The sequence below is a fragment of the Salvelinus alpinus genome, chromosome 18 (genome assembly GCF_045679555.1).
Source record: "Salvelinus alpinus chromosome 18, SLU_Salpinus.1, whole genome shotgun sequence".
Taxonomy (NCBI): Eukaryota; Metazoa; Chordata; class Actinopteri; order Salmoniformes; family Salmonidae; genus Salvelinus; species Salvelinus alpinus.
The window spans coordinates 46,064,021-46,076,276 of NC_092103.1; the positions used below are offsets into that span (position 1 = coordinate 46,064,021).

Sequence of the window (12,256 nt, forward strand, 5' to 3'; positions counted from 1 at the left end):
GTTGTAGGTAAAAGAGAGAGGAGGAGAGAGGTTGTAGGTAAAGAGAGAGGAGGAGAGGGGTTGTAGGTAAAAGAGAGAGGAGGAGAGGGGTTGTAGGTAAAAGAGAGAGGAGGAGATGGGTTGTAGGTAAAAGAGAGAGGAAAGGGGTTGTAGGTAAAGAGAGAGGAGGAGAGGGGTTGTAGGTAAAAGAGAGAAGGAGAGGGGTTGTAGGTAAAGAGAGAGGAGGAGAGGGGTTGTAGGTAAAGAGAGAGGAGGAGAGAGGTTGTAGGTAAAAGAGAGAGGAGGAGAGAGGTTGTAGGTAAAGAGAGAGGAGGAGAGAGGTTGTAGGTAAAAGAGAGAGGAGGAGAGGGGTTGTAGGTAAAGAGAGAGGAGAGAGGTTGTAGGTAAAAGAGAGAGGAGGAGAGAGGTTGTAGGTAAAGAGAGAGGAGGAGAGGGGTTGTAGGTAAAAGAGAGAGGAGAGGGGTTGTAGGTAAAAGAGAGAGGAGGAGAGGGGTTGTAGGTAAAAGAGAGAGGAGGAGAGGGGTTGTAGGTAAAAGAGAGAGGAGGAGAGGGGTTGTAGGTAAAGAGAGAGGAGGAGAGGGGTTGTAGGTAAAGAGAGAGGAGGAGAGGGGTTGTAGGTAAAGAGAGAGGAGGAGAGAGGTTGTAGGTAAAAGAGAGAGGAGGAGAGGGGTTGTAGGTAAAGAGAGAGGAGGAGAGAGGTTGTAGGTAAAGAGAGAGGATGAGAGAGGTTGTAGGTAAAGAGAGAGGAGGAGAGGGGTTGTAGGTAAAAGAGAGAGGAGGAGAGAGGTTGTAGGTAAAGAGAGAGGAGGAGAGGGGTTGTAGGTAAAGAGAGAGGAGGAGAGGGGTTGTAGGTAAAAGAGAGAGGAGGAGAGGGGTTGTAGGTAAAGAGAGAGGAGGAGAGGGGTTGTAGGTAAAGAGAGAGGAGGAGAGGGGTTGTAGGTAAAGAGAGAGGAGGAGAGGGGTTGTAGGTAAAGAGAGAGGAGGAGAGAGGTTGTAGGTAAAGAGAGAGGAGGAGAGGGGTTGTAGGTAAAGAGAGAGGAGAGGGGTTGTAGGTAAAGAGAGAGGAGGAGAGGGGTTGTAGGTAAAAGAGAGAGGAGGAGAGGGGCTGTAGGTAAAGAGAGAGAGGCTGCTACTTCAAGGTGGTATAGGATGAGCCAGGGGAAGAGACACTCGATAATACAATACGAAAAGGTCAGCTGCAGAGCCAGGGAACAGCAAGGAATCACGTCAAACAGTACAACCAGTGTGCATTATTATGGGATGTGAGGAAGTAACTGCATGTTCTTTGCCTCCTGTTTTATTCCAAATCAATCAATGATTGGTACTTCTGTGTCAGACAGACAAAGTAATGTTGGATTACATCACATTGTATTTGTGCAAACTAATATTTACATGTAATTCTTATTCCCCTGATACATTTCAGGGAGTAATTGAGGGAGTGAGTATTCAAGTGAGTGAATCCCTGAATAAAATGAAATAAATAAATGGGACTAGTAATGAAACCACTGCAACCCAAACTAACATTGTGAATTTCTCTTCAGTGCCACCGTAGGAATAAAGCCCATGTATTCACTGCTATCAGTTAGTGCAAAGTGAACCTGGTCATTTGTTACCTTTTAGATATTGGAGAGTATTGTTCTGTTCGCAATTCATTATAACATCCTGTTCATCTGTAGGGCCTTCTCCTCTCTCTCTGTCTCCCATCTCTCTCTGTCTCCTCTCTCTCTGTCTCCCATCTCTCTTTCTTCCCTCTCACTGTCTCCTCTCTCTCTGTCTCCCATCTCTATCTGTCTCCTCTCTCTCTGTCTCCTCTCTCTCTCTCTCTCTGTCTCCCATCTCTCTCTGTCTTCTCTCTCTCTGTCTCCTCTCTCTGTCTCCCCTCTCTCTGTCTCCTTTCTCTCTGTCTCCTCTCTCTGTCTCCCCTCCTCTCTCTCGCTCTGTCTCCTCTCCTCTCTCTGTCTCCTCTCCTCTCTCTGTCTCCTCTCCTCGCTCTGTCTCCTCTCCGACTCCTCTTTCTCTGTCTGTCTCTTCTCTCTGTATCTCTCTCTCTCTCTCTCTCGCTCTGTCTCCTCTCTCTCCTCTCCCCGCTCTGTCTCCTCTCTCTGTCTCTTCTTTGTCTGTCTCCTCTCTGACTCCTCTTTCTCGCTCTGTCTCGTCTCTCTGTATCTCTCTCTCTCTCTCTCTGTCTCCACTTTCTCTTCTCTCCGACTCCTGTCTCTCTCTCTCTCCCCTCTCTCTGTCTCTTCTCTCTGTCTCTCTCTCTCTCTCTCTGTCAGCTTTCTTTCTCTCTTCTCCCTCTGGTTGAATCAACATTGTTTCCCAATGGGAGCTTCTCTCTTCTCTCTTTCTCCCCTCTCTCCTTTCTCTCTCTCTCTTCTCTCTTTCTCCCCTCTCTCCTTTCTCTCTCTCTATCTGTCTTTCTCCCCTCTCTCCTTTCTCTCTCTCTCTTCTCCCCCCCCCCTCTCTCTATTAAATTAAACTAAATTCAAAGGGCTTTATTGGCATGAGAAACATATGTTTACATTGCCAAAGCAAGTGAAATAGATAATAAACAAAAGTGAAACAAACAATAAAAAATGAACATTTAAAATGTCATTATGTATATATACAGTGTTGTAACAATGTGCAAATAGTTAAAGTACAAAAGGGAAAATAAATAAACATAAATATGGGTTGTATTTACAATGGTGTTTGTTCTTCACTGGTTGCCCTTTTCTTGTGGCAACAGGTCACACATCTTGCTGCTGTGATGGAACACTGTAGTATTTCACCCAGTAGATATGGGAGTTTATCAAAATCGGGTTTGTTTTCTAATTCTTTGTGGGTCTGTGTAATCTGAGAGAAATATGTGTGTCTAATATGGTCATACATTTAGCAGGAGGTTAGGAAGTGCAGCTCAGTTTCCACCTCATTTTGTGGGCAGTGTGCACATAGCCTGTCTTCTCTTGAGAGCCAGGTCTGCCTACGGAGACCTTTCTCAATAGCAAAGCTATGCTCAGTGAGTCTGTACATAGTCAAAGCTTTCCTTAAGTTTGGGTCAGTCACATTGGTCAGGTATTCTGCCACTGTGTACTCTCTGTTTAGGGACAAATAGCATTCTAGTTTGCTCAGTTTTTCCAATGTGTGAAATAATTATATTTTTGTTTTCTCATGATTTGGTTGGGTCTAATTGTGTTGCTGTCCTGGGTCTCTGTGGGGTGTGTTTGTGTTTGTGAACAGAGCCCTAGGACCAGCTTGCTTAGGGGACTCTTCTCTAGGTTCATCTCTCTGTAGGTGATGGCTTTGTTATGGAAGGTTTGGGAATCGCTTCCTTTTAGGTGGTTGTAGAATTTAACGTCTCTTTTCTGGATTTTGATAATTAGCGGGTATCGGCCTAATTCTGCTCTGCATGCATTATTTGGTGTTTTACGTTGTACACGGAGGATATTTTTAGCAGAATTATGCATGCACAGTCTCAATGTGGTGTTTGTCCCAATGTGAATTCTTGGTTGGTGAGCAGATCCCAGACCTCACAACTATAAAGGGCAAATGATTAAAGTAATTTTTGCCAGATTCTAATAGGTGTGTCGAATTTTATATTCCTTTAGATGGCATAGAAGGACCTTCTTGCCTTGTCTCTCAGATCGTTCACAGCTTTGTAGAAGTTACATTTGGCGCTGATGTTTAGGCCGAGGTATGTAGCGTTTTGTCGTTGCTCTAGGACAGTGGTTCGCAAACTTTTTATAGTCCCGTACCCCTTCAAACATTCAACCTCCAGCTGTACCCCCTCTAGCACCAGGGTCAGCTGTACCCCCTCTAGCACCAGGGTCAGCTGTACCCCCTCTAGCCCCAGGGTCAGTTGTACCCCCTCTAGCACCAGGGTCAGCTGTACCCCCTCTAGCACCAGGGTCAGCTGTACCCCCTCTAGCTCCAGGGTCAGCTGTACCCCCTCTAGCACCTGGGTCAGCTGTACCCCCTCTAGCACCAGGGTCAGCTGTACCCCCTCTAGCACCAGGGTCAGCTGTACCCCCTCTAGCACCAGGGTCAGCTGTACCCCCTCTAGCACCAGGGTCAGCTGTACCCCCTCTAGCACCAGGGTCAGCTGTACCCCCTCTAGCTCCAGGGTCAGCTGTACCCCCTCTAGCACCTGGGTCAGCTGTACCCCCTCTAGCACCAGGGTCAGCTGTACCCCCTCTAGCACCAGGGTCAGCTGTACCCCCTCTAGCACCAGGGTCAGCTGTACCCCCTCTAGCACCAGGGTCAGCTGTACCCCCTCTAGCACCAGGGTCAGCTGTACCCCCTCTAGCACCTGGGTCAGCTGTACCCCCTCTAGCACCAGGGTCAGCTGTACCCCCTCTAGCACCAGGGTCAGCTGTACCCCCTCTAGCACCAGGGTCAGCTGTACCCCCTCTAGCACCAGGGTCAGCGTACCCCTTCTAGCACCAGGGTCAGCTGTACCCCCTCTAGCACCAGGGTCAGCTGTACCCCCTCTAGCTCCAGGGTCAGCTGTACCCCCTCTAGCACCAGAGTCAGCTGTACCCCCTCTAGCACCAGGGTCAGCTGTACCCCCTCTAGCACCAGGGTCAGCTGTACCCCCTCTAGCTCCAGGGTCAGCTGTACCCCCTCTAGCACCGGGGTCAGCTGTACCCCCTCTAGCACCGGGGTCAGCTGTACCCCCTCTAGCACCGGGGTCAGCTGTACCCCCTCTAGCACCAGGGTCAGCTGTACCCCCTCTAGCTCCAGGGTCAGCTGTACCCCCTCTAGCACCAGGGTCAGCTGTACCCCCTCTAGCTCCAGGGTCAGCTGTACCCCCTCTAGCACCAGGGTCAGCTGTACCCCCTCTAGCACCAGGGTCAGCTGTACCCCCTCTAGCACCAGGGTCAGCTGTACCCCCTCTAGCACCAGGGTCAGCTGTACCCCCTCTAGCACCAGGGTCAGCTGTACCCCCTCTAGCTCCAGGGTCATCTGTACCCCCTCTAGCACCAGGGTCAGCTGTACCCCCTCTAGCACCAGGGTCAGCTGTACCCCCTCTAGCACCAGGGTCAGCTGTACCCCCTCTAGCACCTGGGTCAGCTGTACCCCCTCTAGCACCAGGGTCAGCACACTCCAGCTGTACCCCCTCTAGCACCAGGGTCAGCACACTCCAGCTGTACCCCCTCTAGCACCAGGGTCAGCACACTCCAGCTGTACCCCCTCTAGCACCTGGGTCAGCGCACTCTCAAATGTTGTTTTTTGCCATCATTGTAAGCCTGCCACACACACACACTATACAATACATTTTTAAACATAAGAATGATTGTGAGTTTTTGTCACAACCCGTCTCGTGGGAAGTGACAAAGAGCTCTTATAAGACCAGGGCACAAATAATAATATAATAATCAATAATGTTGCTCTTTATTTAGACATCTTACATATAAAACCTTATTTGGTCATCAAAAATAGTGAATAACTCACCACAGGTTAATGAGAAGGGTGTGCTTGAAAGGATGCACATAACTCTGCAATGTTTGGTTGTATTGAAGAGAGTCTCAGTCTTAAATCATTTTCCACACACAGTCTGTGCCTGTATTTAGTTTTCATGCTAGTGAGGGCCGAGAATCCACTCTCACATAGGTACGTGGTTGCAAAGGGCATCAGTGTCTTAACAGCATGATTTGCCAAGGCTGGATACTCTGAGCACAGCCCTATCCAGAAATCTGGCAGTGGCTTCTGATTAAATTCAATTTTCACAGAACCGCTTGTTGCGATTTTGATGAGGCTCTCTTGTTCAGATATCGGTAAGTGGACTGGAGGCAGGGCATGAATGGGATAACGAATCAAGTTGTTTGTGTCGTCTGTTTCGGGAAAGTACCTAAGTAATTGCTCACCCTACTCACTCAGATGCTTCGCTATATCACATTTGACATTGTCCGTAAGCTTGAGTTCATTTGCACACAGAAAATCATACAATGATGGAAAGACCTGTGTGTTGTCCTTGTTAATGCAGACAGAGAAGAGCTCCAACTTCTTAATCATAGCCTCAGTTTTGTCCCACACATTGAATATAGTTGCGGAGAGTCCCAGTAATCCTAGATTCAGATCATTCAGGTGAGAAAAAACATCACCCAGATAGGCCAGTCGTGTGAGAAACTCGGCATCATGCAAGCGGTCAGACAAGTGAAAATGATGGTCAGTAAAGAAAACTTTAATCTCGTCTCTCAATTCAAAAAACGTGTCAATACTTTGCCCCTTGGTAACCAGCGCACTTCTGTAAGCATTACATGGTCGCTGCCCATATCATTGCATAATTCAGAAAATACACGAGAGTTCAGGGGCCTTGCTTTAACCAAGTTAACCATTTTCACTGTAGTGTCCAAAACGTCTTTCAAGCTGTCAGGCATTCCCTTGGCAGCAAGAGCCTCTCGGTGGATGCTGCAGTGTACCCAAGTGGCGTCGGGAGCAACTGCTTGCACGCGCATTACCACTCCACTATGTCTCCCTGTCATGGCTTTTGTGCCATCAGTACAGATACCAACACATCTTGACCACCAAAGTCCATTTGATGTCAAAAAGCTGCCCAGTACTTTAAATATATACTCTCATGTTGTCCTTCCAGTGGTTTGCAGAAGAGGATGTCTTCCTTAATTGACCCCCATGAACGTAGCGGACATATACCAGGAGCTGTGGCAGGCCCGCCACCTCTGTTGACTCATCCAGCTGTAATAGAATTCACTGGCTTGTATGCGAAGCAGTAATTGTTTCAAAACATGTCATGTCACTGATGCGTCGTGAAACAGTGTTGTTTGATGAAGGCATTGTCTGTATAGTTTTTTGGGCCTTTTCCCCCAGCATTGTCCCAGTCATATCCACGGCAGCAGGAATAATTAAGTCCTCCACAAAAGTATGGGGCTTGCCTGTCCTAGCCACTCGGTAGCTCGCCATATAAGACGCTTCTAGCCCCTTCTTATTCATGGTATCTGTCGTCTTAATTCTCATTTAAAAAACTTCCGTGGCTTATTTTTCAAATTGGCATGTTTTGTTTCTAAATGTCTGAGCAAGTGTTTCTTTGAGTTGTGATATAATACTTTTGCACATATAACACACTGTGGCTGAGGAAAGGCACGACTCCCAATATAAGTTAACCCCAAATCAATGTAGTTCTCATCATATTTACACCTCTTCGATGGTCCAACGTCCCTGTCTGTTGTTCGGTGCTTTCCTGGGTAAGGGGGCAGTAGCTCTTCGACTGCATCAGATTCACAACTGTCAGTGTCCATGCTAGCTGGGCTAACAACAATGTAGAATTACTGATGCCGGCATTGGATGTGCTCGTGAAAGCAGAACAACTTGTGTCGTCAACAGGTGAAGGTGTAGTACTACCAGTAGAGCTGGTATGTGTCTCTATGGACACGGGCCTTAATTTTCTTTATCCATTTTCGAGCAAACGGAATGAGCAGCAGCTACTTTTGGCTACATATGGACCGTTAGTGGAATTTATGGTATTCTTTAATAGTTGATTCTAAGATTTGTATTTGATCATGTATATGTTTTTGCTGTTTGTTCTTTGTTCTTTGTTATAGAGCCAAAAAGATTGGAGAAGTGGTTTACCCATAAATCTCTGTTTTGGATAGATAGCTGTTGTTGTTTGTTTAGTGTTTTTCCAATTTTCTATGGATTCTTCAATTACTTTGAGCTGATTTCTGACGTGCTGTTCCTTCTTTTCCCGTTGTGTATTTCTGTATTGTTTTAGTGATTCACCATAGTGAAGGCGTAGACTCAGGCTTTCTGGGTCTCAATTTCTCCATTTCTTTCTTAGGTTTTTCATAATAAAAAAAAAAAATTGTTGTTAATTTTCTTAGGTTGTCTGCTTGAAATGTTTTGATTTGATAGGGAAGCTGAGGTGAAATATACTGTTTAGGTTTTCTACTGCCAAGTTTACACCTTCACTATTACAGTGAAATGTTTTGTCCAGGAAGTTGTCTAGCAGGGATTCTAATTTGTCGTTCACCAATTGTTTTCTTGTGGGTTTCTACACTACTTTCCTTCCATCTATAGCGTTTCTTAATATGTAAGATACCGTTAAGAGTCCCCTCCAAGCCTACCATTGACTATGTACAGACCCAGCGTGCGACAGAGCTGCAGGAGTTGTGACCTGTTTTTGTTGGTTTTCTTATAGTTGTGTCTAGGGGGGCATATGGGGGAGGGAATGCTGTCACCTCCAGGCAGGTGTTTGTCCCCCTGTGTGCTGAGTGTCAGGTTTTTGTCCAATTCTGGCATTTAGGTCGCCACAGACTAGTACATGTCCCTGGGCCTGGAAATAGTTGATCTCTCTCTTTCTCTCTCTCTGTCGCTCATGATTGGAATACCTCCCAAAATCAATTGCTTTTACAGCACAGAACAGGAGCAGGGGGAGGAGGAGGGGGAACAGGAGGAGGGGGAGGAGAGGACAACAAGGCAGTGGTCAGTCAGCGTACCCAGTGGTCGGAGGGGTGGAGGACAGGAGGGTCGGAGGACAGGAGGGTCGGAGGACAGGAGGGTCGGAGGACTGGAGGGATGGAGGACTGGAGGGATGGAGGGGTGGAGGGTTGGAGGACTGGAGGGTCGGAGGGTTGGCGGGATGGAGGGTCGGAGGACAGGAGGGTTGGAGGACTGGAGGGTCGGAGGGGTGGAGGGATGGAGGACTGGAGGGTCGGAGGACAGGAGGGTTGGAGGACTGGAGGGTCGGAGGGGTGGAGGGTCGGAGGGGTGGAGGGTCGGAGGACAGGAGGGTTGGAGGACTGGTGGGTTGGAGGACTGGTGGGTTGGAGGGGTGGAGGGATGGAGGACTGGAGGGTTGGTGGGGTGGAGGGATGGAGGACTGGAGGGTTGGTGGGGTGGAGGGTTGGTGGGGTGGAGGGATGGAGGACTGGAGGGCTGGAGTCCTGGAGGGTTGGAGGACTGGAGGGTTGGAGGATTGGAAGGCTGGAGGATTGGAGGGCTGGAGGGATGGGGAGTTAGAGGGATGGAGGACTGGAGGGTTGGTGGGATGGAGGGATGGGGAGTTGGAGGGATGGAGGGTCGGAGGACTGGAGGGTCGGAGGACTGGAGGGTTGGAGGACTGGAGGGTTGGAGGGCTGGAGGGTTGGAGGACTGGAGGGTCGGAGGACTGGAGGACTGGAGGGTTGGAGGGGTGGAGGGATGGAGGACTGGAGGGGTGGAGGGTCGGAGGGATGGAGGGGTGGAGGACTGGCGGGATGGGGGGTTGGAGGGATGGAGGACTGGAGGGTCGGAGGGTTGGAGGGTTGAGGGATGGAGGGCTGGAGGGTTGGTGGGGTGGAGGGTTGGTGGGGTGGAGGGATGGAGGACTGGAGGGTTGGTGGGTTGGAGGGTTGGTGGGGTGGAGGGCTGGAGGACTGGAGGGCTGGAGGGATGGGGAGTTGGAGGGTTGGAGGATTGGAGGGCTGGAGGATTGGAGGGGTGGAGGACTGGAGGGTTGGTGGGTTGGAGGGTTGGTGGGGTGGAGGGATGGGTGGTTGGAGGGCTGGAGAGATGGTGTGCTGGAGGGTTAGAGGACTGGAGGGTTGGAGGGATGGAGGGCTGGAGGGCTGGAGGGATGGAGGGATGGAGGGTTGGAGGGATAGAGGGCTGTAGGGATGGAGGGCTGGAGGACTGGATGGCTGGAGGGTTGGAGGGATAGGGGATGGAGGGATGGGGGATGGAGGGATGGAGGGATGGAGGGATGGGGGATGGAGGGCTGGAGGATGGAGGGATGGAGGGATGGGGGATGGAGGGATGGAGGGTTGGAGGGTTGGTGGGGTGGAGGGATGGAGGACTGGAGGACTGGAGGGATGGGGGATGGAGGGCTGGAGGGATGGAGGATGGGGGGATGGAGGGATGGAGGATGGGGGACTGGAGGGATGGGGGGATGGAGGGATGGAGGGTTGGAGGGATGGAGGGATGGGGGGATGGAGGACTGGAGGACTGGAGGGTTGGAGGGATGGAGGGCTGGCCTCGGCCTGAGCTGCTTTTAAAGCCTCAATCAGTGATGCCTCCTAAATGCCACCCTCTTCCCCATGGGCAGTGGTCAAAAGTAGTGCACTATAGAAAAGGGTGTAATTTAGGACGCAGCCTCGGGAGGGAGCCGCTTTAGATGATATCTCAAGGTGATAGTGACCTTTGACCCAGAAGGAGTCCAGGTTTCTAGCCGCCATTTATCATGTGGCTGCCTCCACAGCCAGCTCTCTCCAGTTTAAAGTCAAACATTACTTATTGATTTTATTGACCATGTGCTGCAATCTGCTGTGAAACCCCAGATATTACATCCTATATCCACCTACAGCCTCTCTCTAGGCTCTACCTCTCTCTCTAGGCTCTACCTCTCTCTCTGGACTCTACCTCTCTCTAGACTCTACCTCTCTCTAGGCTCTACCTCTCTCTCTGGACTCTACCTCTCTCTCTGGACTCTACCTCTCTCTAGACTCTACCTCTCTCTGGACTCTACCTCTCTCTACATTCTACCTCTCTCTGGACTCTACCTCTCTCTAGACTCTACCTCTCTCTGGACTCTACCTCTCTCTACATTCTACCTCTCTCTGGACTCTACCTCTCTCTAGACTCTACCTCTCTCTACATTCTACCTCTATCTGGACTCAACCTCTCTCTAGACTCTACCTCTCTCTGGACTATACCTCTCTCTAGACTCTACCTCTCTCTAGACTCTACCTCTCTCTGGACTCTACCTCTCTCTAGACTCTATCTCTCTCTAGACTCTACCTCTCTCTGGACTCTACCTCTCTCTAGACTCTACCTCTCTCTGGACTCTACCTCTCTCTGGACTCTACCTCTTTCTGGACTCTACCTCTCTCTGGACTCTACCTCTCTAGACTCTACCTCTCTCTGGACTCTACCTCTCTCTGGACTCTACCTCTCTCTAGACTCTACCTCTCTCTGGACTCTACCTCTCTCTAGACTCTACCTCTCTCTAGACTCTACCTCTCTCTCTAGACTCTACCTCTCTCTCTAGACTCTACCTCTCTCTCTAGACTACCTCTCTCTAGACTCTACCTCTCTCTAGACTACCTCTCTCTAGACTCTACCTCTCTCTAGACTCTACCTCTCTATCTAGACTCTACCTCTCTATCTAGACTCTACCTCTCTATCTAGACTCTACCTCTCTCTAGACTCTACCTCTCTCTAGACTCTACCTCTATCTAGACTCTACCTCTCTCTAGACTCTACCTCTCTCTAGACTCTACCTCTCTCTCTAGACTCTACCTCTCTCTCTAGACTCTACCTCTCTCTCTAGACTCTACCTCTCTCTAGACTACCTCTCTCTAGACTCTACCTCTCTCTAGACTCTACTTCTATCTAGACTCTACCTCTCTCTAGACTCTACCTCTATCTAGACTCTACCTCTCTCTCTAGACTCTACCTCTCTCTAGACTCTACCTCTCTCTAGACTCTACCTCTCTCTAGACTACCTCTCTCTAGACTCTACCTCTCTCTAGACTCTACTTCTATCTAGACTCTACCTCTCTCTAGACTCTACCTCTCTCTCTAGACTCTACCTCTCTCTAGACTACCTCTCTCTAGACTCTACCTCTCTCTAGACTCTACTTCTATCTAGACTCTACCTCTCTCTAGACTCTACCTCTATCTAGACTCTACCTCTCTCTAGACTCTACCTCTCTCTAGACTCTACCTCTCTCTAGACTCTACCTCTCTCTCTAGACTCTACCTCTCTCTCTAGACTCTACCTCTCTCTCTAGACTCTACCTCTCTCTAGACTACCTCTCTCTAGACTCTACCTCTCTCTAGACTACCTCTCTCTAGACTCTACCTCTCTATCTAGACTCTACCTCTCTATCTAGACTCTACCTCTCTCTAGACTCTACCTCTCTCTAGACTCTACCTCTATCTAGACTCTACCTCTCTCTAGACTCTACCTCTATCTAGACTCTACCTCTCTCTCTAGACTCTACCTCTCTCTCTAGACTCTACCTCTCTCTAGACTCTACCTCTCTCTAGACTACCTCTCTCTAGACTCTACCTCTCTCTAGACTCTACCTCTCTCTAGACTCTACCTCTCTCTCTAGACTCTACCTCTCTCTAGACTCTACCTCTCTCTAGACTCTACCTCTATCTAGACTCTACCTCTCTCTCTCTAGACTCTACCTCTCTCTAGACTCTACCTCAATCTACCTCTCTCTCTACCTCTCTCTCTAGACTCTACCTCTCTCTAGACTCTACCTCTCTCTACATTCTACCTCTCTCTAGACTCTACCTCAATCTACCTCTCTCTAGACTCTACCGCGTCCGT

General features: G+C 49.3%; 1 protein-coding gene across 1 annotated transcript; it reads right to left on the reverse strand.

The window, feature by feature from the left end:
* Positions 1 to 8,419: 8,419 nt before the first annotated feature.
* LOC139543466 (uncharacterized) lies at positions 8,420 to 10,148 on the reverse strand. Its single transcript, XM_071349565.1, has 2 exons — positions 10,112 to 10,148; positions 8,420 to 9,183 (listed from the first exon to the last, which is right to left on the reverse strand). Exons 1-2 carry the CDS (start codon positions 10,146 to 10,148, stop codon positions 8,420 to 8,422), a joined length of 801 nt encoding a protein of 266 aa, XP_071205666.1.
* Between the last annotated feature and the right edge of the window lie 2,108 nt (positions 10,149 to 12,256).